Source organism: Lonchura striata, chromosome 3 (assembly GCF_046129695.1).
Source record: "Lonchura striata isolate bLonStr1 chromosome 3, bLonStr1.mat, whole genome shotgun sequence".
In the NCBI taxonomy this organism is placed as follows: domain Eukaryota; kingdom Metazoa; phylum Chordata; class Aves; order Passeriformes; family Estrildidae; genus Lonchura; species Lonchura striata.
In genome coordinates, this window is record NC_134605.1 from 27242670 (window position 1) to 27269512 (window position 26843).

General features: G+C 43.8%; 1 protein-coding gene across 4 annotated transcripts in view; it reads left to right on the plus strand.

Annotated features, from left to right (window-relative positions):
- The window catches only part of RTN4 (reticulon 4), a 42074-nt gene extending 15562 nt beyond the window's left edge, over nt 1-26512 (plus strand). For 2 of the 4 annotated variants that reach the window (XM_021537684.3, XM_021537685.3), the window contains exons 3-9: nt 379-2814; nt 16067-16274; nt 18087-18225; nt 23184-23253; nt 23900-23946; nt 24971-25029; nt 25439-26512. In XM_021537684.3, the coding sequence (XP_021393359.2) occupies nt 379-2814; nt 16067-16274; nt 18087-18225; nt 23184-23253; nt 23900-23946; nt 24971-25029; nt 25439-25481 (3002 nt within the window). In that variant the 3' untranslated portion in view covers nt 25482-26512. Of the gene's footprint in view, nt 1-378; nt 2815-8836; nt 9027-12454; nt 12584-16066; nt 16275-18086; nt 18226-23183; nt 23254-23899; nt 23947-24970; nt 25030-25438 lie in introns of those variants that run through there. The other 2 variants (XM_021537686.3, XM_021537687.3) reach the window with 2 other exon arrangements.
- The last annotated feature ends 331 nt before the right edge of the window (nt 26513-26843 follow it).

Here is a 26843-nt window from a genome sequence, read left to right on the forward strand (position 1 = left end):
AAAGGTGTCAAAAAAAGACTTGGATGTTTGTGCAATATGTTTATGCCCAAGCATCCATACACCCCCTGTCTCTGTCTCCACTTGCCATCCTCCTGTTCTGGCTTTGTTAATATTGTCCCTATACTTCTCTGGCATCTTCAGCTTTACTGAGATCTTTGCACTGCATAAAGTTGCTGCTTCTTGAGCTTCTTGTTCACTTCTCTCCTAGAAGCGAAGTAGAATAGCTTTAAGAGATAGTGTGTATTAATTGCTCATAGTATCCACGCTAGACCTTGGAAGAGCCTTTTAGTAGCTAAAATCATGTAAACCTGTTGAAAGTTTGCAATGACTTTGAGAACACTTGCCTTCTCTAACTTTCCTTTCTATCCACGGTCACAGAAAAAGTTATGGACTTTCAGGAGCAGCCAGGTAGCACTAAGTCACTTGGGCAAGAGGATTTTCCTGCGGTCCCGCTTGATCCTGCTCCTTCTCTTCCCTCCTTCTCTCCTCTCTCAGCTGATCCCTTTAAAGAGCACGCAGCCTTTGGTACCCTCTCAGATGGATTTCCTGCAAGAGGCACTTACAAAGAGAGCTCCAGTGAGGTATATAAAGAACCTATGAAAAATGCCAGAAACCCCTTTCTTGCAGAGGGAAATGATAAAGACATTTCAGAGATTAAATACTCACAATCCACATTTGCTAAAGAAGCAGCAGCCATTTTATGTCCAGCTGATGAAAAAACACAGCTAGAGGGCCCTGAAGAATTACCTAACCTGGAGAAAACACTTGCACAGCAGCTGAAAACATCTCCAGAATCTCCCCAAGATTTATTTGAAAGAAGTGAGGAAGATCACTTCTATAATAAAGACAAGTACAGAGGAGGTGGTGATCATGGTGAAAAAGGGGTGCTGAAAGAAGACCCTCTTAGGAGGGAAGAATATGCAGACTTCAAACCATTTGAGCCAATATGGGAAGTCAAAGGTGCTAGTCATGGACTGAGCAGCATGAGAGAGGATGTTGGAAGTAAGACAGATACCAAGCTGGAGAGCAGTTTGGATGACAAATATGGTGTGGGTAAGCTGACTGTGCAGGATTATGAAAGAGAGAGTGAAGGCAGTGCTGAAGAGCCCTCCTTCCCAAGCACCCCAGAAGCTGTAAAAGAACCTTCGCAGACTTACATCACTTGTACTAAATTTGACTCCTCTCCAAGTCCTGGTGATAACAAAGGTAAATCTCTTTCGCCACTGGAGGAAGGCACTTCAGAAAATAGAACTGATGATGAGAAAAAAATCGCAGAACTGAAAGCTCAGATGGGCCCAGAACAAGGTAATTTTGCTGCTGGGGCAGTTGGGCAGGAAGGGCAGGGAGCTGACCCTGCTAAAGCACAGGGGGTCCCACCAGTGCCACCCGACAGCGCTGCCAACGTGCCTGAGGGTCTCACTCCTGACCTGGTGCAGGAGGCGTACGAGATGCACGATGCAGTCTGCACAAAACTGGCTTATGAAACCAAGATTGATTTAGTGCAAACCTCTGAGGCGGCGCAGGAGACTCTGAAACCTGCGGCACAAATCTGCCCCTCCTTCGAAGGCTCGGAAGCTGCTCCATCGCCCATATTGCCAGATATTGTTATGGAAGCTCCGCTAAGCACCAGCACTGCTGGGGTAGAAGCATCTGCTGTGCAGTTGGAAGCCTCCCCACTAGAAACATTTATGCCCACTGCCAAGTATGAGAATGTAAAAGAGGCTGAAAAACCTCCTGTATACCAAGAGGCAGTGAATGTACCACCGACACAGGCCCAGGAAGCAAAGGATAGATTGGCATTTAAGCAACCTGATGGTGAGAGTAGCACCACTCCTGAAGATCTGGAGACTCCTTATATATCTATTGCATGTGACTTAATTAAGGGAACAAAGGTCTCGGGTGAATCTCCTCCATCTTTCACAGAGTATTCAAAAACACCAGTAACAGAAAGCATTTCTCAGGATGTGCCTGAAGACAAGGAATTAGATGGAACCCTTTCTCCACAGTTTGGAAAAGCTAGCCTGTTTAATAGTCAAATGATATCTGACTTTGCTGAAGAAGCAAGTGAAGATCCATCTCTCCTCCTAAAAAGTAAATCCCCTGAGAGTATTGCAACTGATGAAGAAGATGAGGAGGAAGGACTGGTGGAATCAGCAGCTGTCACAGGCAAGCCTTATCTGGAGTCATTCCAGCCTGAGCTGGATTCTTCCAAAATTGTTGCTGCTCCACCATCTGAGCCAATACCTGCAGGAATAGCCAAGGCAGATAAGATTCCTCTTCAAATGGAAGAGCTGGATTCTTTGGCTTATTCAGCTGATGTATCTGTTGCTATGGAACCAAAAACAGGAGATGACAAAGCTCTCTCACCAATGGAGTCTTCCCCAGTCTCAGTGGAAGAAGACTTTGTGATGTTAGGTCATCCTAAAGCTGTTCCTGAATTTGTGATGGAAGCCACTGGCCGAGAAACAATGCACAAAGATGAAGGTGAAGACATCGGTAAGGTGATGCAGGGTGAGAAGCAGTTGCCTTGCCCAGAGCTGCCCTGTGATCTGTCTTTGAAGAATGTAGGAGTAAAAGCTGAGGAAGATAGCAATGCCTTGAAAAAGTCTTTGGAGGCTATGGACAGAGAAGTGCCTGAAGTATCCACCATGTCCTTACCAGCTACAGATACCTCACCTTTATCTGCTGAAAAAGAGATAGTCAGTGTAGTAAAACCAGGAGCTTTGGAGAAGGAAGCTGAGAAAGAAGCTGCTTCTATTAAAGAAAAGAAAAAACCTACCGCTGTATTTTCAGCAAAGCTGAATAAGTCTTCAGGTAATCTGTGTACCCTGTCTTGCAGTTTGCTGATCTGCATAATTCTTTAGCTAAACTTAAGCATGTCTTGACTTACTCTTTTAAAATCACTTTCTGTAAAACTTCTGTGTAGGCCAAGGATAACAGAAAATGTCAGTGCCTGCACTTGTACCTTTTTCATGTTCTGATTGCTTTAGTACCTTTTTTCTGTTTATCAGGAATGGACTCAGCATCTCCAGGTTTCTCCTCCAGCTCTGCTGCTCATGGTCTCTTGATGCAGAAATAAGTGACTGCCCACTGCAGGCCCTTCCATGGTTGTCCCCAGGCTGGGCATGGGGTGGCCTCTCAAACTCTCAATCTGGGATGCCGTTTGCTATGTGCACATGATTTGAAGATGCATTTCTTCCTTCTCATTAACAGTTCAGACATCAGACTGTAAAACTCAGGAAAATACCTCTGCTGCTCCTGTATGTACCTGGAATCTGGAAAAGAGTCTGTGCACCTCCAGCCTGCATTAGATCAAGGCCGGTGGTTTAAACAAAGTGGTGAATATGAGGGAGCTTAGTATGCAGGTTACTGAAAAAGTGGTCATTAAGAATTGAGTGTTCTGCAAACACTAAAATTGGTTTAGGTACAGTACAGGTATTAATTTCTGTTTCTCTATTCAGGTGCACTTCAATATAGTTAATTTTGTTTTACAGTAATGTGCAGTTATAGTAGCAGGAAGTTGTAATATTTTCTCTAAACTGAGCACCTCATGAATTCCCAGCTTTTTGTAGACTAGGGGAGTATTTTGCATTTTGATATTGCAGTACTCTGCCGCTACTTAAGCTTTGACCATAAGCAATCACACCAAAAAAACAGCTACTGCAGAAAGCACAGTGCTCTAAATAGAAAAGCAGGAGTTAGTTTGACTCAGCAGCAGTACTGTATTTATGCAGTAGCTGCAGCCTACAATTCATAAAATAGGATTACAGAATACCCTGAGTTAGAAGGGAACAAGCAGGTGCCATGTTGAAGTGAACATTAGTGTTGGTGCCACTGAAATTGGTTTGGGAAATAAGGTAGAAGATGTATTTTTAAATATTTACCTTTGCCATTTCTCCTGTCTCAATTCCCCTGTGCATACATGTAAGGCAGAAAGGAGAGAGTTTTGCTTTCCCCTTGGCTTGGGGTAAAACTTCATGGATAATCTGCACTGTTAAAACTCTGTGTGTTCTGTGAAGGCTCCTCCTGCTTCCAGCAGATAGAACTGTCTAGAGAGCAGCTGTATGTCTTGGACTTCATGTCAAGGGGTTAATTGCTTAGAGCTCAGACTACTTTAAAGAAAAGCTAAAGCAAAACACTGCACTTAATATAAGAGCTTTTGTGTTAGTTTTTTTTAAAGGGACACCTTTGGAGAGGGTCTTTAATCATTGCATAGATGTAGCAGGCTGGGTGTGGCAAGTCCCTGCCTGGGGATGGCAGCCCCTCCTTATGGATCTGAAGAGGACACAGCTGCTGCTCTTCCATCTGTGGGAAGCTGCCACAGAAGCTGCAGAGACCCAGCTGCCAAAGCAGAGAGGAGGAGTTTGAACAGTGTCATCACTCTCCCATCCATGGCCCAGTGCAGGGACAGGGCCCAGGTCTTTCCAGTGTGCTGTGAGCTGGGCTGGGGAGCTGCAGCCTCTCAAGTATTGTGTTCACTCTGGAGAGAGCTGCAGTTTTCATTTTTGGCATGCTGTGCTATTGGGAAGAGAATTTTTTGCTTTATGCCAGAGGAACACTCACTTAAAGCTAAAGAGATGAGAATACCAACTCAAAAATGGGCCATTTTTTCTGGATTTTTCCCCACACTCTGCTGTTTTGCAAGATATAGAAGTGGACTTTAGAGACAAACCACAAACATCAGTTGTCTGCTTTAAATACCACACTGCTTAGGCACAATTTCAGAGTATCATTGAAGAACTAACAAAGAGGGATTGTTCATCACAAGGCCAAGTGCATCTGTGTATGTGTTTGGCCTTCTGAGTCTACCTTTGTTCTTTAGGGCTTTTTTTCCTACCCATCAGTGGAACTGAAATAGATTTCACTGTTGTCTTAAGACTTGTGGAATTCAGCTGGTGTGATGGTGTGACTGATGCTTGTTAAAGCTTTAATCTGAACTGCCTTACTGGTGCACTTAAATCCAAGGTTGTGGAATGCTTACTTAACGGTGCTATATTTTGGAAGCTAACCTAGATGCCAGTGTGTTGTAACTTCCCACAGCCTGGGGAAGTTACAGTGGGCTGTGGGGAGCTAACAGGGATTCTAAAAAGGTTGCAGATACTTTTTTAACTTATCCACTGAAGCAAATGTAAAGCTTTGAAGAGCATCCTGAGTTGAAGGAGGTTTGTTAAATGGTGCTTGGCACACCCTTGGCTAACTTGGACAGATTTAAGAAATGCACAAAAGCAAAAAACCCCAAGCCCAAACAAATTCAGAACTGTAGGTAACAACTGGAACAATTTTAAGGGCAAACTACCCCTGCAACACCAGTAATTTCTACTGTCTTGAATACAGTAATTTTTTTATTTTCAAGTTTGTATATCTCAGTAGCTGCTGTATTTGACTTTGAACAAATATCCTTGCTTCTCTGTCCCCCTCACCAGACCTCAGATACTGATTCCTGAGCTCCATCAATGCACTGCCTGGTAAGATGTGACCTCCGAGGGCAGCTCCTGTGGGTTCAGGTGCTGCTGCCCCAGCTCCCGCAGGAGGGGTGAGCACCAGGCCAGTGCAGCAGGTGCTGGGGAGGCATGGATTAGGGCTAGCCTGTGTGACAGGGCTCTAAGGCCATCTATTGTTTGTCATCGAGGTGGAACCTCAGCTCCTGCTGGACAGGAAGGGATCCATCCAGGTTTGGAGAAATTCCCAACTCCTGAAATGAGTTTGAGAGGTGAAAGCTAAATATACACATTGCATATCTCAACCCTTCTGTTGCACATACTTTCTTCTCTCATACAGATCATTAATCCTCCCCAAGCCCATGCTTTCCACAAACCTAGTTTTGATTGATGTGATGTGGAGTTTTTTATATTATTGAATTCTAGACTCAAAATCTCTTGCTACAACAAAGTTATGTACTAAAATGGAAATTGGCAGTTTAAATCCCTCAGTGTGTCCATGTTGAGTATTACAATAATATTTGGAAGTAACGTTGAGCTGTTTACCATCAAGACACTCAGTTTCCCAGAGCACCCTTGTTTCTCATGGTGGGTTTCACCACCAGCTCTGTAGACATTCCCTTCAGATTAAATCCAACTGGTTTGTTTGCTTTCATTCCAGGCACTCAGAAATGCAGCTAATTAATAATATTTTACATTTCCTGGATTTTCTTGGGGGGGCAAATACAAAGGTAAAGCCCAGGTGGGAAATGTGCTTTGAGAGGGTGGTACTAATGCTGAATCTTTCTTTTTCCTCCTACAACATGAGAGTAGAAACCAAATACTTGTGATGCTGTAATAGAAACCAGGTCATTGCAGTTGTGTGAATCTTAAAGGACATTAGAAGTTCTGTCTGATACCAGCTGTACCCATTTGGGGAATTTCTGTTATATTCTGTGTTTGTAGTGAGTTAAATGGCACCACTCAGCAGATGGGAGGTGTTTGGGGTTTTTTTTTGTTTTTCACTGGAGAAAAAATGCCTTGGAACATCTCTGAGTTTCTTTCAGAAGCAGATTGGTAAAATTCCATTTAATTCACCATAAAATATCTTGATTTAATTCCATCTCATTGTAGTCTTATATTCTTTGCTTGTTCAGGTCATCTTTTATGCTACCATGTAAATAGTAATAAGTGGAGAGTTCCAGAGGGAGGAGAATTTGCAGAGGAGGAGGAGGAATAAGGGAATAAAACAAACCAAATGAGTGAAATTTTTATGAAAGAAAGGCACAGACCTGCTGTGTTTCATTAGAGCTCTAGTGACCCCTGTTGAAAGGCAAAGACTTGTGTCGCTGAGGCTCTGAAAGAACAAAGCCTGAGGGAAGTTCCTTCAGAGAGGCAGAATTAGGAAGAAAATGGAGCATTTGGGCCAAGTTCCCAACTTTGCCAGATAGGCGCCAGCACTGAGGGGGAGCAGAGGGAGGTGCAGTGCTGTTCTCAGTGCCCCTGCTCAGGGTGATTTAATATGTGAGTAGTGAGTGAGTAAAGCACTTGCCTGCTAGGCAGCAGCTCCGTGGAGCCTGGGGCGTGCCATGATGCATGTCCAGAACTGATTATGTCTGACTTGTCTGGGGGACCTGATAATGCCACCTCCTCTGTACTTGGTGTTCAAATGTGCTCTAGAGGCAGGTGTACAGTATCCCTGCTGAAAACAGCTTCTCCAGAAGTTTGGCAGTGCTGCTGCCCACTTTATGTACAGCATAGGGGCCCCTCTTGCCTAAAATGGGAGATGCATTTCATTTTGGGTGTGTTTGCATGGAGTGGTGAGAATGGTGCTATGCAGAGAGTCAAGAGGAGGATCTGGGGGCCAGAGAGGCACTCCTGGAAGGCAGCGAGCACACACTGGAGATGGGAGAAACGGGACTGGTGGTGCAGCCACTCTACTGTGGCCACAACAAACTCTGGTTAGACAGAGTTGAATAAATACACTATTTTAAGTATAAGAATATAAACATGAAATAAAGAGGCTTTAATTTGGTATCTTTAGAAATTTGATAATTAATGGAAAGAGCTTTGAATGCACAATGTTTTTGGCAAGTTTAGTGACAGTGCAAATATGGAGGGAAACTCACAGATTTTGGTGGTTTCCAGTTCAGCTTGAAGACAGACGCAGATTCTCAGAGATGTTTTGTACCTTTTTTTTTTTGTATAGTTGCAGCGTTTCACATTTGCTTGCACTGTGATATTTGAATATACACTCCCTACTTACCTCCTATTTTGGATTTCTTTGGATTTACCTGTTGCAATTGGAACTGAAATGCACACCTTTGTATAAGTTAAAAAGAGATGTAACCGGTCTTGATGTCAAAGGAGGCCTTAAATGTATGTAGTAGTTGAAGTCAAAACCAGGGCTTTTGGGTCTCTTTGTAGTAATCTTTCTCAGTGTAAGATTGTTCTAATGAAAACTTGAACTGTCTATTTAAGGTCTGAATCAGGATCTCTAGCTCTCCTGGTCTACAGTATTTTCATGAAAATGTGGGAATGCTATTTCTTCTTAAGAAAATGGTGTACTAGTTTTCTAATAGGCTTTGGAGCAGCCCTGGAAAGGTTTTAGCTTTCTGTTGTTAGCTCCAGATCTTAAGAAGAAACTCCAAACTAGAGAAGAAATTGTGGGTTCTTTCAGCAGGGATGGAAACAAAATGGCATCAGGATTCCCACAGTTCTTCTCTTTCAGATTCAGAGTTGTAGTTCACACTCCTCTCCTGTTTGTGCAGTACTTTCCAAATACTACTTTCTATATGTTGGTACTGTAAACTGTCAGGTTCCTGTTTTTATTTAAATGAAGGGAACCGTTAATTGTCAGGTCAGCAGCTGCCAACGGAGAATGCTGATGTAAAATAAAAAAGGAGAAGGTGTTTGCTTGTAGGAATTGGGTAAAGGGCTGAGTAACTTTTTCTGCAGCCTTCCTTAAGCGGAATAAACACGGCTGAGCAGCTCCCAAGAACTAAAGATGCCAGGAAAAGGATTAATCATGTTCTTCATGAACCTCTGCTTTTGTTCCAGGCACTGAAAGGGTCCTTTTCCGTTTTCCTTCACGCTGCTTGTTGTGAAGGGAGAAGTGTTACAAAGATGTCTCTGTTAGTCCTCCAGCAGGCAGACATTAGTTTACAGAAACCCGAGGGGAAGCCATACATCTGGGAGGTTTGTAAACGCCTTTGAACCTCTGTTTGAAAAGCAATCTATTTAAAGCTCGTCTGGTGACTACTTTTAGCCGGGCCGCGAAAAGCCGCTTAGCGCGGCCGGGCTTGGTAGCCCTCGCTGCCGGCCGCGCGGTGGGGCCGCCGCGCCGGGAGGAGCCGCTCCCCCGCGCCAGCGCTCCTTGCCGGCGCTCGGGGCCGCGCCGTGCCGTGCCAGCACTGCGTCAGCTCCACACCCCGTCAGCTGACCCGCTCCTGCAGCACCAGTGCAGCACCACTGCGGAGCCCGGGGAAGCCCATGGTTCCCTCCCTGAGCTGCAGGGCACTTCTCCCGCAGCTCTCCCCTCTTGGAATGCATAATTGATAATCCCAGCTGGAGAGATGGACAGTCAGCCGAGCAGTTGGAAGGATAAGGGTATTTATTCTTTCGCCTTGTTTCCTTATTTTATTCCTTTTGAGGTGCCGCGGGGCCGTTTTCAGCAAATGGTGTCTATAGCATGTATTTATTTGATTGTGAAATGTAGCCGAAGATGTGGAGTCTCTTTGTGCCACGTGCAGAAATATAAAAGCTGCAGGTTAAAATGGGTGAATACAAGCAATGCAGAAGAATAAATACTTTATGTAGGTGAAATGACTTGTGTGACACTGCAGTTCTTTTCCAGTCCTACAGAGAATATTAATGAAGGGCTTGTTTTAGTATGCACAGCACAAACACTGGCATAGTCTGAATTTAGTCCATAGTCCTTGGAAATTTCGAGATTATTAATAATCTAACGATACTATCCATTAACTGTAAAACCCCACGTAATTGCAGGTGATGTTTTAGTATTTTTAAGAGGAGAAATTGCATGCAGGCTACAGCAGGGTGGGGATATTTTCTCTTAAAATCTGTTTGAAATAGACCCTTAATCCCGTTTGCTTTGGATCGTTCCTAATTGTCAAATTCTAAGTAAAACTGTATCTGTTTTTTCAGAGTTTACAGCCATAATATTAATTTTTTTTAGGTAAATAAGTGGCTAGCCTTAAATTAGTATGGTGCTGACCTTTGTTCCTGTAAGCACCAATGGGAGATCTCCAGTGTAAATCTCTGTGGATCATTACATTAGTGTTCAGTGTGTTAGAGTTTAAGCCTTATTTGAATAAGTAATCTTCATACTTTATCAACAGGACAAGCTTTAAAACAATTTAATAATCTCTAAATACTTAAATATATTTTAACAGGACCTGTCGTGCTTGGTGCTTGTGTAGTTTTCCTCTTTTTTTGGGAATTATTGTTCAAAATCTGGGGTTTTTCATATTCTACTTGGACAAAATTGCTATCTCTCTAAAATCCATAGAATGCTTTTTCAGAACCTAAATATATAGCAAAAAAGTCCTGAAGGTGAAAACACTATGCCCCTGCAAAATCAGATTCTTAAAGTTTAATCTTTCTTTAAAGGGTTGTAAAATATCAGGAAAAGTATTATGCAGTGTTTAGTAACATATTCTTGTTGATACGTAAGTAATTTAAATGTTCAAGGCTTCATACATCAGGACTGAAATTTGTGGGGATGAGAAGGAAGGGGGGACAAAAAAAGGGCTGAGGTCAGAATGTTTTGGTAAAAATTGGAAGGCAAGTTCTCTTTTTGTCTTCAGGCCCGATTTTCAGGTTTGTTTTACAACCAGCCTGGCAGGGGTTGTACTGATCTGAAAGCACATTTCCAACACTGGAATTTGAGGCCTTGAGAATAATGGAATTTGTTTCGGTTTAAAAACCCTGAACTGCCTATCCTGAGAAGAGATCAGGTCTAAAAGAAAATGGAAGCAGAAATGAAGGGGTTTGGGGAAGCAGAAGACCGTGGTTGTTCTTGTTTTGCAGCTGCTGTTGAAATCTGGTTTAGAGGTGGTTTTTTTTTGGTTGTTTTTTTTTTTTTTAAGAACAAGATGAAGATACTGTGTTTCATGTTCTTCTTTCCTTAGGTCAGGCTCCAGTGGCATGGAAAATGATGGGTAAAGTTCAGGGACTGATTGCACTATTCATCAAGCCCCAAAATAAATACAGAAGCAAATATTGCAACATGCTTGCAATATTTCTATGCTAAAAAATTACTTTAAAAAAAAAAAGAAATCTAAAACCAGAGAAGAGCAAAAAAGTATAATTTGTAGTTGGACTTCACAGCTGAAACACTGCTTCCTAATGAATATAATCTTAAATTTAGATTTGGTTAATGTGTTGTAGTTGAAGAACGAGCATAATGCAAGTGGTACAACCTTTGGCATTGATTAATATGTGTGGTATCAACCATCTAGATAGGATGAAACGGGTCTACCCTGGGAGTAGCATGATTTTAATTTTTAATGCTCTTGAAGATAGGCCCTATGGAGTAATTGGTAGTAAAATGTAACATTTATTTATTTATTTAATTTTTAGTTATTTCAAGGAATTGTCAGGTTTTAATGGCTGAATATTGATATGATGGTATGGTGAACAGCGGAGCTATACTCCCAGGTTATCCCAGGATTCTTTTCTAATTAATGAGTAGAAATCTCTCTGAATTTTTGTTTAACTGATGGCAAAGATTCCATAGGCAACCTTTATCATGAATAACTGGGGCTTTGGAATGGTTTTCCCAGTTGGTACATTGTGCACACATGCACGAGTAGAATCTGCTCAACTTGAAAAGAAAGGAAAATGTTGCTTTGGCTCATTAGGTAATATATGGCAATTGATTTTTTTTTTTTTTGAGAATCTGGTAGTGTTTGCCTCGTTCTAGGATGTACTTGTGAAATCTGCATTACTTTTTTTGCTGGGGTTGTAGTGCAAATGTGCCAAGCCTGAGCTGTGCGTGGTGCAGCCTTGTTCTGTGCCCTCTGGCACCCAGCTGGGACCACCTGCCCATCGGTCCCGCTGGATGTGCTGCTCCACGGGGATGCCTGTCCCTGTGACAGGCACAGCTCTGTTGATGGCAGTCCCATGTGCTTGGCACCACTTGCAGTCCTGCTGTCACCATCCAGTTTCTCCAGCCAGGAGCTGGGGGTTGTTCCTGGCTTGCGGGGGGACAGTCAAGGACCGAACTGACTTCCGATGTGTCTGATGGGGGTAAATGGAGGCTGCACCTTTGTTGCCTGGTCTCTGCCCCTGTTAGGATGTAACCAGGATTTTGAATAATCATCCTGATGCAGGAAGCCTTGAAAATGTCAAACCCCGGTCTGTGGTGGTGCTCAACACACCAACCACTGGATGGTTGATGGCTTCTCCTGGGGGTTGGGCTATGTCCAGCGGGGCTGCCCCACTCCAGTGGAACTGCAGGGTCAGCACTCGGGTTCTCTGCACAGGCATCAGGAGAAACCCTGAGGATCACATCCTATGTGATATGAAGTTTATTATGTGTAAGGGGAAAAGGCCTCTGAGCAGAAGCGCAGAGCAATTTGTGGTTGTGGATTTTCTCCCCAGCAGCTTTCCTGCTCAATGCCAGATCGTGCTGCAGCCGTGCTGAAAGCTGCCCGTTCTCAGCGCTGCTGTCCCATTTCTCTATTGGCACAACGCTAAATTGAGCCAGAAAAGGCTCCTCCCTGTGCCTCCTCGCTGTTGCTGGGAGAATATAAGGGCTCCGTGCCTACCTTTACGTCACAGAAAGGTTCCAGTGTAACAACGCCTGTAAATCGTACAGTGTTTTTTTTTCCCCCCTCTCCCCTCCCCTTTGACACAAACAGCCTTTCTTCGGGGCTGAAGCGCGGGGTTTGTTGGGCTGTGAATACAGGATAGAGGGGAGTTGTTCACTGTGCAGGGAGCCCGTGGCTCCGCAGCTGCATTCCGAGCGCTCAACGCGCAGGCGGCCACTGGCGGGGCGGCCGCCGCTGGATCTGGGATGCAGCGGGCGGAGGTTGCGTAGCTCCGACCTCCGAGCGCCCTCGCAGGAAGTGGAAAGCGCCGGGAGCGAGCCGTGCCCGGGCTGGCTGTTTGCAGCACGCTCAAGATGGATGCCAAAACGGGTTAGTTCCTTTTTCCTGGTTTTATGTGGCACACCTGAGCTCAGCCCCTTCGTAGGTCTCGCTTTTAATTGCTCTTTCTTAAACAAACAAAACCCAAAAAAGCAAGACAGGGTTGCTTGGTTCGGGGTTTTTTAGAAAGAGAATTATCAGGTTAAATATATCAGACCGCTTGTTTTTGTCATTAAAACCAGATATGACTTTCTCAGTTTTAAGTTAAATAACTGAAAGGAAAATACTTTAAAAAATACAGCACCAAAGCTATTGCAGCACTTGCTTTAAAAGCAAAATGTAACTGGATGAGTTGTGCATGTAAGGCACGGATGGTACAGGACTATTTTTAGACGTGCCAAGTGACAGTTCGTGCTTACCAAATGTAGGCAGCTGTTGTTCTTTCAGAATACGTCTGCAAGACGTGTATTAATATTATTTATTTTATTATATTTCATATTATATAAAATGCAGCTCAGAACAGTTTCCATAAGGAAATATGTTGCAGGGCTGTTGCTTGAAAATGGGTTTGGGGTTTTTGTGTTTCTGGTTTTATTTCTAATCTGCTTTGAATATCTTGCGTGTAAGTTTAAGCCAGAAAGCTGTTTTTACTAAAGCTTTTAATCTTTTCCTGTTGAAATAAATGCAAATAACTTGTTTCTGATCAATTAGAGAATACAGATGAGTGGCTTCATCTGCTTTCTTGGACTGCAAAATTGCAAAGCAGTTTTTCAGTGACTTAAACACCGAATTTCCTTTGAGGAATTTACGATTATATCAGATCCGTATGTCATTAAGCCTACGCTCCTTTGGTCATTCTCCAAAAGGAGTGGAGATGAAATTAGGGAAAATGTTTTATGAGCAGCTTAACTCTGGTTCGGGAGCTCCTTGTGGGGATTTTTTCTTATTGATTACCGAGAACAAAAGACTTGATGGGGCGCTAAAGGCCATTTGGCTTTTGCTGTGTACTTTAATTCCAGCAATGTACCTTTGTTTCTGGCGTTCTGGAACTGTCATACTGATGAATTGCTCTCTTTATGTTCCTTATAATTCGGATAATGCATTAATGCATGGAATAAAGGATTTCCTATGGAGCAGGAAGAACCCACAGCTTTAAACTATGCAGAGAGGATGGAATAGCTCGTTTACAGAAGTAATGCTGTCTGCAGGCAGAGGAGCAGGGCTCATACTGAATGTGTCACCTGATACAGGGGTAGCATCAAATTCGAGTGCATGGATGCTCAAATTGCAACATTTAAAAATAAACACAGTTTCAATACTTGCAGTAAATGCTAAAAAAAATGATGCCTTACATGATTTAAGAGCACAAAATCCACTAACTGTTTTTATCAAGACTAGTAGTGAAGATCTCACTCAGGTGTTGAGGCTCCTTGCAGCTCAGTTTAGATTTACAGGTTTACAAGGATTATTAGGTCAATCACACAATTTTGCTGATGTTTAATGCAAGGTGTGCAGAGACAATAATAGACAATAGAAAAAAAAAGTTAAATTTTGAGATTGCAACCCACACAACAGCAGATCTATGATGACTTGATTTTGTTTATTTGTTTGACTTTTTACAAATACTAAAGAAAGTTTGTATTGCTTGGAGCCTGGGCTGCAGTGGAAGGAGGACTTTGGATTGGAGGTGCTGGGAAAGCAGGAGCGTTGCCTCCTGGCAGTGCTGCTCTATCTCTGCCCCCATATGTTTGTGCAGTCACATGGTGACAGCGCCAGGCCCTGATCTGGCTGGCTCCTGCTTTCTGGGATGGTGTTGGCATGGCACGGGCAGCCAGGCTGGAAGAAAGGAGTGGGATGGATGGTGTTGGAGGGGTGAGGCTCTTCTTTCCACAGCACTTCTGGTCTGCAGTAAACTGAAGGTGTTGGTGCAGCTGTTACCTGGCTCTTTCTATGGAGCTGCAGGAAACTTCTGCTGAAATGTGAATTAAATATTGGGGTTAGATACTTTGCATTAGGTTGGGTTTAAGTTTCTGACCATGGTTTTCATCTTGCCCGCTATGCGGTATAGTTTCCATGTTGGAATAACTGGGAAGAGCTTCAGCTCTTGAGAACCTGGGAAAACCCACCTATGGGTATTCTCAGTTCAGTCAGAGAGAGAGTTTCTAACCAGGCTAGAGCTTGGGAAAGAGTAGCAAAGGAATGTAAATAATTCTCTATCTCTCTTGTTGTTCACATTGTTTATAGATATGTTCTGCCACCGTGCATCATTCACTCACAATGCTGTGAGATGTTTTTACTTTAAGACCAATGAAATTAGTCTACACTATACTCTGTATAAAAGACCATGTATGTAAAATAAAGTAATTAGTGTTAACATCACCTAACCTTCTGAACTAGAGTTCTTTCATTCCCATCCTGCCTCAACGGTGACACCCACCCCAGCCCCAGGGGCTTTGGCATGTTCTACCTAAGAAAGGTTTACACAGACTTTGCCCTACTGAGGCAACCAAGTGTTGAATATTGGATCATTACTGTGTTTTCATCCTGCAAGAAATAATAGACAAATTCTACTACAAATTCTACTTTTTAAAAATACTGTCATCCAAATAATCTGTTCCAAGCTGTGATACACTGTTTTACAGTTAATTTTGCTGATGTTTAGGATGAGACAGGATTACTAAATGTGTAGTGGAATATGTTTCTGTAATTCATCTTGAACTCTGTCTCTGTTAGGTTATTGCTGTTAACAAACACATCTGCAGTGGGTGTGTTAAGCCATTACCTATGCCTTGTGCAAGTGTGTTCTTTGCTCTGAACAGTGATGCTAAAAATGGCGTAATATTGTGTTCTCTAATGAAGGTCACTTAAGGAAAACTAAACTTGGTTTGCAAATGAAGTCTTCTGCATTGGAGCACAGCAGATTTAGTCTGGATTGACATTTCAGGGAGAGTATTCCCTCTTGATGGCTCAGTCTGTCACCCATAATCAACATTATAAACTCCATGGGAACGCTTCCATCAAAAGAAAACAAAATGAACTGTTAATGAGTCTTTGAGCAAGCCTTTGCCTCTACCAGGCATAAAGATATAATGGTTTAGAGATCTGTTGAAATCTGTTTAGAGATCTTGTTACCTGTTCTCACAGGGAATTGGAATCAATCTCTCCAGCGAGTGACATCATCAAAATGTCTGACAATGAAAGGAAATGAAGCACAAACTGGTGTGGTTGGTGCAGAACATAGCACAGTAGCTGAAGAGATGAATTCTGACATTGCTTAAAGGCAGCATTGTTTTAAAATTTGAACAATTGCATCTGGGGTGATCCTAATAGCAGTAATCCAAATAATCTGAAGTCAAGAGCTGAACCAGTACTAAATAACCTATTTCTAGTTGTGATTTCAGCTCTGGTTTGATGTGGGTTCTCAAGTTCCACTCTTGGTGACTCACAGCAGTTGAGTGAATAATGAAAAATGGCTGCCTTGATATGAATGCCAGAGGTGTCTTGTTCTAATTTTCTACCTCTTTTAAATTGTAGTTGTTGACCTCCTTTTCTGGCGAGACATTAAGAAGACCGGGGTGGTGTTTGGAGCCAGCTTGTTCCTGCTGCTCTCATTAACAGTGTTCAGCATCGTGAGTGTCACAGCCTACATTGCCCTGGCCCTGCTCTCTGTCACCATCAGCTTTAGGATATACAAGGGAGTTATCCAGGCAATCCAGAAGTCTGATGAGGGCCACCCCTTCAGGTGAGATTTTTATTTTCATGAAGCAAAATTGTGTTGTTTTGGAGAGCAGCAGTGTTGGTGCTGCCAGAAGCAGTGGGTGACACATACTGTTAAGATGTTGCATAATAACATAAATAGACTCTGCAATGAAAAATGTGTTCCCCACTTTCAGATTTTCTCAGGAGTCATACAGTAAATACAGAAAACAGACTGAGGGCTTGGTACAAGGGATGGAAAACTCGGAATAAATGTCGCAGAGTTTAAAGCATGACAAAGGGCTATTTTAAACTTTTTGAAACTTTTAAGACCTTAAAATGTGTGGTTTAATGTGTAGCAGTGTAGATGTGCTCCCCACTTGCAAGGTCAGTGACAGGGTCCAGGTACCCACTGTGGCAGAGCTGCCTCTTAAGAGAAATAAAACCATATTAACTTGTGTTGGAGGACTTGTAGGTGTGTTTCCTGCTTCCCTGCCAGCCCTATCCCACTCTGCCCAGCCTTGCTTCTCCCTGTTATTAATGTGAGAAGTGGCTCAGTCTTCTCTTGCAGTCTTCAGAAAGTCCTGTTGGCCCCTCTATCTACAGCCCTTTTACTAGTTTGGCAGTGTTCCCATCTTCTGTAAGGCAAAACAAAATGTAGGTTTCCCTCCATTCCTCCCAGACCATATGCAGTGGCTCCTTTTCCAGTGGGAGCCAGTCTGTGGGACAAAATTATGGGGAAAAAACACCATCCCGTTAGGGTGAACATTCCTAGCTGAAATCCTGCTTGCTTCTCATTATCCAAACAACAATTTCAAGCTTCTTCTTAGCAAGAACAAGCAGAACTTTTTTCTACTTGTGGTCTTTCTGCAGTTTTTTTCTAAAAATACTGATAATCCTAAGTAGCTTCCGGACATTCATGCCCAGCATACCTGGTTGCTTACTTTTTTCTGAATAGCTTGTCCACAAGTAAAGGATAGTTTTACTTGAAGAATCTTGTGAGAAGAATTGGATTTTTGATGCAGGTGCTGAGTATTCTGTGGATGAGCTCGGAAGGATGAGCAGATGGAAACCAAAGATGGATGGCAGAATGTAGCCTTGAAATGGCCACTTGCTGTAGTTACCATTTGAAGTGTTTTCATTTGTCTTGGACTTGCCACAAGGTCATGTTTAGCTTTACCTTAAATGACATACATAGGAGCATTGTGCAATTTTCATATTAAAAAATCCCCAAACTAAACCTCCCCAAAGCAGAATCCCCCCTAAACAAAAGTTTAACAGCTGTAAAATGAGCTCCATTTTACAGATGTGCTGCACTGCTCCTTCTGCCTCCAGCATGCACGTTAGATAAATAATTTATACTTTGTTTAAAGACCTCAAATTGCCATAGCCACTGCAACTAGAGATAAGTGACAGCTGTGGGAAGGGAACATATAACCAGATATGGGTTTGTATCTTTTATGTAAAAGAACTGCTCTCACTAGCTGTAAGAATTTTTTGTCTCAAATGAGAAATTTACCTCATTTTGCTGTGCTATAGTACGTTACAGTTTATTGGCAACTCCACAAGGGCCTTCCAGGGGCAGAAATGGGTATATTGCTTTTGTAGAATTTTTTTTCCTTGTCTTAGCCCACTCACCTTTTTTGCCTGGTGCAGGTGACTGAGTAAATAGCAATGAGAAAAAAAAATGGTTTGCTAAGAATAAGGTAGGTTAGTTCTGTTCTGTCCTTTCAGCACTCCTCACACTGTGAAGTTTCTTTCTCTATAGCACAAAATGGAGGTTCTGTTGGTACTGTGTCTAACACATAGCTCAAGTTTGCAGCACTTTTATGTGAGGTTTCCTGGCTGTCTTCTGCAGGGCTTACCTAGACTCGGATGTGGCCGTGTCAGAGGAGCTCATCCAGAAGTACAGCAACGTCGTGCTGGGCCATGTGAACGGCACCGTCCGGGAGCTGCGGCGCCTCTTCCTCGTCGATGACCTGGTGGATTCCCTCAAGGTGAGTTTGCCTCTGTGAGGACATTGCTGCTGACCGAGATTAGCCAAGTCTGCTGGTCCTTGCAGAATGAGCAATGGCTCTGGTTAAGTAAATAACGAGGTGTCGTTTGCTCTTGGAAGTGTTCTGCACAGAGCTGGAAATCGAGTGCTGCCTGCAGTGACAGTAACTGTAAAGGAGAACTTGGTCTACATATGGGCAGAGCAGCAACACAAATAAGTAGAAATAAGCTGTGGCTGCCTGCAGCTCCTTGCTAGTGCCTCTCGCAGCAGGAATCTTCTAAAAAAACAAACTATGCTCCAGTCTGGGCATTGAGGGTGTGTCACTGTTGTGTGTGTCTCTCTGGAAAACCTGGCCCTGGGCTAGATTGTCCCAGGCTGGTTTGGAGTTGGTTTTCTGTTTATGTTTAGTGCACAGCTCCCTGTCTTTAAACAGGAGTTTATTTCCACTTTCTGTTGGAATGGTGAGGACTGAGTGATGCCCTTGGGTTACTGGGAAGGTGGACACTTGTTCTAACCCCTGGATTTGGGAGTGAAAGCTGCTGTTTTTAGTGATGGGAATTACTGAAATGGGATTTGCAAATTACTCTACCCAGTGTGAGCAGTGCTGTATAGCAGCTAGAGTCTGTCCATGTAGAATTTAACGGGATTTACTGAGAGTGGCAGATCACAACTGACTATGAAGAATGGTAATAATTAAACAAAATGTAACCTAAGGAAAAAAAGGGAAAAACCCTACAAAACACTGCAATAAAACCCTCCAAAATAAAAGAATTAGCTAAAAACCGTTCCATTTTGTTCTAGGAGAATTGTATTCTCTCCTTTCAAGCTTTAATTGCCTTTCTTTGTTTTTGAAACTGGTGTTTCTTTTACCTAGTGCAGTGTGTTATCCACTTCTTTTTCAGTTTGCTTAATCTTCTTGAAAAAACTTGCATTTATCCTGCAGTAAATCCCCTTACTTAGTGCTTTGTAAAGTCCTTTGAGTTGTTGCGGAGTTGGGGGAGGGGCTCCTTGTGAAACGTGGGGAAAACCAGGAAGGCTGTCCAAGTCTTTGTTGTAATTGTGCAACAGAAACCTGCAGGCAGATGTCAGAATCTTACCCAGAGTTTGTAGATCCAGTTTCTCATTATGCTTTAAGTTAAACACAGTTGGTGCCAGAAAAGCTGTGCCTGCTGCCCTGCAAGGCTCTGGCAGTGAGGCAGTTCCCTCTGGAAGCAAGAGGAGGTGTAAGGGAGCTCTGCTGCTCCTCGACAGATTTCTTTTTTCAGGAGGGAGAGAGAAGGTGGCATATTGGCCTGGGGGTTGTGCAATAATCTCCCTGCTCCTGAAGGGCTTTGCAGGAAAAGGCTTTTGAGGAGCTGGTTGTGCATTCTTCTCTGCACAACCATTTCTTTCTTGTGTTTTGAGTCATGCTCAATAGTGCTGCTGTCAAAGTCCTGTTTGGATCTGACTATTAACAGCACAGAAAACTTTGGAATCACAAGGTCACTTGTGTTCCTGATTAAGGCCTTTGTGATACAGGCCTTGGTCTGAGTTAGGAAACTTTTCATACCATTTGTGTAGAGATCCCAACGCCTTACAGTAAAGGAGAAGGAAGCAGTGAGAAGCCAATTGTTGTTTCAATGAACAGTGGTCTAAAAACAAGGCCTTCTGGAGGAATTATGTTAGAAGCAGAATTAATTCCAGCCAGAATGTCTTCAAGGCACTTTAATCACTTAAAATACTACAGTCTATAGGAGAGATGTGTTTATTCAGCTGAACGAATTAATTTCCCCTCTATCCTTCTGACATTTAAAATGTTTTATGTAGGTTAATTAGTATAATTTATGGTAGCTGGAAACAACCCTTTATCAGAAACCAGTGAATGTCAGGACAGGTCACAAACACAAGTTACTGATTTTGAAGAGTTTGCGCTTGAGGAGAACACTGGGATTCCAGAGTCTTATGTAATTATAATGGCCCTGGTTTAAAAAATAAAAATATCTTGGCTTGTGTAGTTTAAACATCTTCACTCTAGGAAACCACATGTTTATGTGTAATTCAAGTTACAGAGCTCTAATGCAGAAAATATCTGCAGGTCAGTCCATTGTGTGTAATAGTTCTGACTGTAAAATCTGTCTTGTTAAGATTTTTCTTCTTCTTTATTAAACAATACTTCAGTCAGGAAAGTCTTAAAATGGACTCTAAATATTTATGCAGCACAAGGAGAAATTCCTCACAGCTCTTGAGGAGCAACTCCAGAGGAGCCCTTGCCAGAGCCCCAGGAGAAGCTGCATTTTGTCCTTGCAAAGGCTGTGCTGGTACTGGGCATCGCTGCTCTTGCTCAGCTCTGAGGCTTTGGGGATCAGAGCTCTGTATTCTGGGTATTCTGTAGCAAAGAAGGGGCATGGGCCACCTCTGGATTTGCCCATTTTGGCTGGCTAAAGTGGTTCAGTCCATCAGCCACACAGGCCTTTCACTGGTGTACAGGTCCTTGGAAGGGTCATGACAAGCTTGGCTCCTGAGCTTCCCCCTCATCCCAGGCAGGTGGGAGGGGCAGAATCGGCTCTGGAGGTGGATCCTGGCCTGCCTTCTGCTTTCTTTTTCTTGTCTTAGACCTTTATTTGGAGGTGTTTTGGGAAGTTTTTAGTGTTTGTAAAGGTCTCTTAGGTATGTTTCAGGTAAGCTTTGTTGTGTCTGTGAGGGTCTCTGGGTTTGCATAGTTTATAAGAAAAAGAAAATAGACACCAGTAGGTAAATGTGGGGTTGAGATGGACTCCAGGAGAGATGGACAATCCTTGGAGAGCTTCTTGAAGTGTTAGAGGAGTGCAGAGAGAGGAGTTGTGGAATTAGGGTCTCTCTCCCATCCAGTACTATTACGTGAAGGGGGTTAAAACCTGCATATGCAGTGGTTTATGCTTCTACCCTGATGCTGCTCTGGACAGACTTTGGGTGGAGAGAAGCTTGTGTAGTCAAATATGAACTCCTGGATTTTGCTTAAACCATAAATTCAGTGCTCACTTAAAATAAATAATTGATAATTCTGATACCTCTGATAATGGCTGGACTTTGGGATTGATTTGTGTCTTGTTACCCCTGTGCTTACGTAAACTCACATTTTCTGATCAGCAGTGTTCATGGCTGCTGAGTTGGCTGGGTGTTTCTGAACTTCAGGAATTGTGTCCATGGGGAGCAGATCATGGACAGCTGTTGGGATACAAGGGAACCACTGTAAGCCATCACATACTCAGGGCCTTCTTGCCCAGTGCAAGATGGTGCTTTCCTTCCCTCTCTGGTGGATGTGCTGCATGTGCAGGCTGCTCCAACATGGAAGTGTTTGCTCTAGTAAAATGTCTGGTGCAGAGAGGTCAGCTCCAGGCTCACCCTGGCATTGCAGGGCAGAACTGGGCCAGGGGGTTCAGCAAATCTGCTTTATTTTCCTTGAGAAACCTGCCAGAATCCCCCTGCACCACTGGGAATGGTGCAGCCTCTCTGAGGGTTGATTTTGTGCTCCTCCCTGGTGCTGCTTTGTTCCATCTCAGAAGTGCTGACAGAAAAAGAACTGCATCACTTGCAGTCAATGCACCTGAGTGAAGCTCTTAAGTCAACTTGATTTTGTTGCAGGGATCTTGGAATTAAACTTGTATTGACCACCAATGCTCTTACCCTTGTTGCTGGCTGTTGATTTTGTTTGGTTTGGATATTTTACATATTTTGATAAGCTAAAATTGGATGATGGGATATGCAAGTTCAGAGTACCTTGGCTGCAGGCCAGTTACCAGGCTCCTGGCTCACACCCACAGTCCTGCAACCATGCCTTGTTTTCCTTGCCAGCACTTTGTGCCCATCCTTTGTTAGGTGTAGCTCCTGCTCATGGGAGTGTTTCCATCCTGGGTTGTTCCAGGTTGTTCCTGGGTTGTGCCCAGGTCTGCACACCCTGGTGCCAGTGCCAGCCTTCTCATGGGTTCTGCTGGAAAACAACCCCATGTGCTGAGCTGGCCAGGGCTGGGGTCTCTGCTCTGTGCAGAGCAAGGGATAAACACTGGGAAAGCTGCTGTTCCTGGCTGCTGCTCAGCTCCTCAGCAGTCCTGCAACTCTAGAAGAAAGCGGCTGATTTTCCTCGGGAGGAATCCTACCCCAAAATAGAGTTGGCAGCCCTCGGTCCCCTCCCACTGCTATAGGTCAGAGGTGTGCCTGGGACACTCCACCTGGCACTAAATGTGGGCAGACCTTTGTGTGGAGCTGGGAAGCGGAGCCTGTGTCCCGCCAGGAGCTGGACAAATGCTGTCAGCAGGGAGGGAGAATGGGGCTGAGATAGGGAGCCAGCAGGCAGTGTGGGGCTTTAGGGATGGCTTGGCTCTGACCTGGAGCCAGCTTCCACGTTAGAGCACTTTTCACTCCTCTTGGCCCTAAATTTTTTAACATACGAAGTTTTTTGGGTTTTTTGAAGGAGAAAAGGTAAATCAAGGACACCCTACCCGGTTACCTTCCAGAGAGGCTTTTCCTGATGTGTCAGAGCCTCTGTCTGGTCTAGTCAGAGCATGGCTTGGCCAAGTGGGTGGACACTCGGGTGGCAGCAGGGCCACCATGCACACGTGTGATCTTTCTCTCTGGCTCTGTCGTGCACCAGCAATTTGGCCTCTCTTGGCCTGGCTTGTCCCCTTTCTCTGGAGGATGGAAGGTAGGAGAACTGTATGATTGCCCTTCATTCCTCACCATGGAATTGGCAGTGCCCTGAGAAGGCGCAGGGCAGTGTTTGGGCACTGCTGACCCAGGCTGAATTCAGCCCTGTGATCTGGACACAGGAGTCCACGTATCCCATTACTGAGTCCTTCAGCCATCTCATCACCCAGCTCTGATTACAGGAGGTGTACAAGGGTAAAGTGCAGTTTGGGGCTGTTTAGATTGGTATTTGTGTTTGCAGCAAACCCTGGGATGTCCTGGGCACAGAGTGGGTGCTGACGGGCTCTTTTTCCCTTGCAGTTCGCAGTATTGATGTGGTTTTTCACTTACGTTGGTGCCTTGTTCAATGGTCTGACATTACTGATCCTGGGTAAGTGTGGACTTGTGTTACACACCTGGCACACCAAATAACCTTGGGAAAGCAGTGGGGTCCGGTCAACACTGGGAGGCTGATTCTTTAGCCTTAAGATGTTGCACTTTAAGTTCCTTTTTTTTGATAAAGCAATGGAACAGGTAATTTTGAGTTGTGTTATTGAATTCCTTGAGATTCTATTTCCAGGCATTACACATTACATTTATTGGCAGGTTGTTGTGCTTGTCCCTGTCAGGCTTAGCCTGCCCTGAATGTCATTGCTGTGCTGGGACTTCAGAGGAGGTACAGGATCTGCAGTGGCTGTGTCCCACTGCAGGATTTAATTTCTTATATCCCAGAGCAGGCTAGCTTTCAGGTGTTAGAACCAACTGATGCCTGAGCAGCCTTTGGGAAGAATTTGCATGACCCACTGTGAAAAATGACCTGTGACCAGACTTTACTGTTGGTGAGACCTGAAGAACAGCTCAGGCTCTCCTTAATAGAGACTATTCAATTTTCTGGCCAACAATTGGTCGTGGGGCTTAATTGTTCATTTTTCTTGTACATTTTTGCAGGACATACCAAGGTGTGGAAACTAGTCCTTGTTCTGCTTGAACACCATCCCTGTTGTCAATATTTATGCATTTGATGTGCTTTTTTCCAGCTTTGATTTCGCTCTTCAGTGTTCCTGTTATTTATGAGAGACATCAGGTAAGTATTTAATAGAATTCATTAAATGTTTCATAAGATCAGCTTGAAGCAAAACCAGAAATAATTAAAATTAATTTCAGTCTTCTGAAGTATTTAAAGACTTTAAAATAGACCTTTACCCAGGAAGCAGGGCCAGGGAACACTAGTTCAGCTTGAAGTTCAACCCATGCGTGCTTTCCCTTTTCCTTCTTGGTGGAAGAAGAGATTTCTCCAGCAAACAGTTCTGGAAAAGGCCTGATGAACTTGGAGGCCTTTACCACTGGTCCAGCTTTGGTCAGGACTGGAGCAGCACTGGGCATGGTGTGTTAATCCTGCTGTGCCTTTTGGAGTTGATATTCGGATTGATTTCCCAAAACTCTGTGGAATTTGTAGCCCTGGCAAAAACAGGAGGTGGGAGCTGCTTGGCCCAATCCAGGGCTGCTCTTGGGGAGAGACTCCCATGTTAAAGGAGTAGGGAGGAAGGAGCCAAAGTAAAATGCTTTTGATTAAATTATGGCCAGGGCTGTCTTGGCCAGGTCAGTGCACAGGAGGGGGCTTACCCCTTCGTCTCCCCTTTCAACAGCAAGGCTGCCGTAGGGGCTGGGCTGGGACTGGGGGTAGGCAGAGCAGATGGCAGAGCCTCATGGGGTCCTGTCCATGCTCCTCCTGCACAGGGAGAGGGAGCCCGGGAGCCCCAAGGCAGGAGCACAGACTGTGTGGGGCTTAACCTGAGCCGCTCAATCCTCTGGCCAGGCTGCAGCCTAAGCTGGTTACCCAGCCCAGCTAAGCAGCTTTGCTGTTCTGTGGGGCCCAGCGGGGCCCAGCCTTGCACCTATAACTGGGGCTTGATGGACCAGGGAGAAGCTGGGGATTGATTCCTTTGGGACTTTGCCCACTGTGCCCTCTGGTGCGTGCATTCCTAGAGTTCTGGCATCATACTGGGAAATATACCCCTGGCTGAGCTCCCACTTCTCCCAGAGTTTTGTGAGACTCAGCCAGGCTGCAAAGGAGGAGCTGGGTTGTAACTTTTCTTCTTCAATCCCAGGCCCAAATCGACCATTACCTGGGACTTGTGAACAAGAATGTCAAAGATGCCATGGCAAAGTGAGTTGGTTTGGGTTTATTTATTTTCCTTTGTACTGATAACAGTTCCTGGCACATGTGGCACTCCTGTATAGGACTAATGTAGTCTTCCATGTGCCAGGCCAAGGAGGGAAAAGGGCTCTAACTCGGGGCTGGTTAGGAAATGAGCTCCATTATTGCTGATGTGTATTGAAATGAGCCTCTACTCTTTAATGGAAATCTGTGTATGTCAACCCATTAGTGATACCTGAGCCCCTCAGCAGATGCAGTTGAGGGGGGAAATGAGAAATTCAGCAGTTTCATTGGGCTCAGAGTATAAAGCTGTGTTGTGAGGGTTCTTTTCACGTGTTGCTGTTTCTAAGACTGTTGAACCTTTTCTTTTTTGTCTGTTACTCAAACTTACTTTTGTGTTTCCTTCTTCCTCTTGCAGGATCCAAGCAAAGATCCCTGGGTTGAAGCGCAAAACTGAATAAAAAAAGCCTGAAGCAACTTATCAATAGAAAAGGAAGTTCATCTTTTAAGGGGGAAAATACTCATTGGATTTACATGGGGAGGGTCAGGGAATAACCCCTTGACATTGCAGTGCAATTTCACAGATTTTATTTTTTAGCAACGCAGTGTTTGAGGAAAAATAACTGTTTTGACTGCCATGTGTTTCATCATCTTTAAGTATTGTAAGCTGCTATGTATGGATCTAAAACTAATCATCTTTCCTTATCCTGTGTGCAGCACTGGCTAATACAAACAACTGAGACAGCTGTACATTTGCTTCATCAGAGGTAGTTCCTGCTGCGTTCCAGAGGTGTAGAGTGGGTGGGGCAGAGGAGAACACTTCCCAGTTTGTGCACTGTGTATGGTCTGTGTAGATTGATGCAGATTTTCTAAAATGAGATGTTTTAGAAGACTATACCAGTTTAGCAAGTTTTGAAAAATCTTGCCTTTTTGGTATGAATATAGCTGTATTGTGATTTTGTTTTATCAGTTGCCAATATATATATATATGTGTGTTTCACAAAGCTTAGATCTTTCAGCTGCTCCACAGTGCTTTCTACTTCAGAGAACTGACTGAGGCCTGGACAAGCTCCAGAGCACACAAGCTTGAGAAACTAAAGTCTCTGTAAACACTGGCATCTGTTGGAAACAACAAAAGAGAAATGAACAAAGAACCTTCACACAGAGCAAAAGAAACTTACAGCATACACTTTGTTGCACAAATGTACAGTAGTTGATCTTGAGCAAATAATTCTCCAGCTTTCAGGCTCTGATAATCTGTGGACCGAGTATCTAATGCTGCAAATGTTGTTTGGAAACTTAAAGCCCTGTCCTGTTATGCAAGAAATAAGTGAAAATTTTTACACTTGCAGTTTGAGCTGTATTGAACTAAGTCTGTGGAATGCATTGTGAACTGTAAAAAAAAAAAAAATCCCAACAAAAAAAGGAGAAAAAAAACCCCACAACCCCAAAACTCCAAGTATCAATAAAGCTTATAGACATGATACCAGTATTTGGCTTTCTTGAGGCAAGTTTAATCTATTTGTGTTTATTTGAAGTTCATTGTGATAAATATCCATTGTCCATGGTGGTGGCAGTAGTGTCCCAGTAGAGCGCGGTGTAGGGTGGATTTGTCAGGGTCCTTCTTCTTCTTCTGCAGCATGAAGGAGCTGCTCAGGGCCACCTCCAGAGTCCCAGGGAGCTCCAGAGGGTGTCAGGCTCTTGGATTTTGAAACAGGAGTGGTTAATGCCATTTTCAAGTTTGAAGGAAATAAGTCCCAATAATGTTTCCAGGTCAAAGTGTTGATTCTGATTTAAGAGCTGGACATAGAAAACTTGTGTAC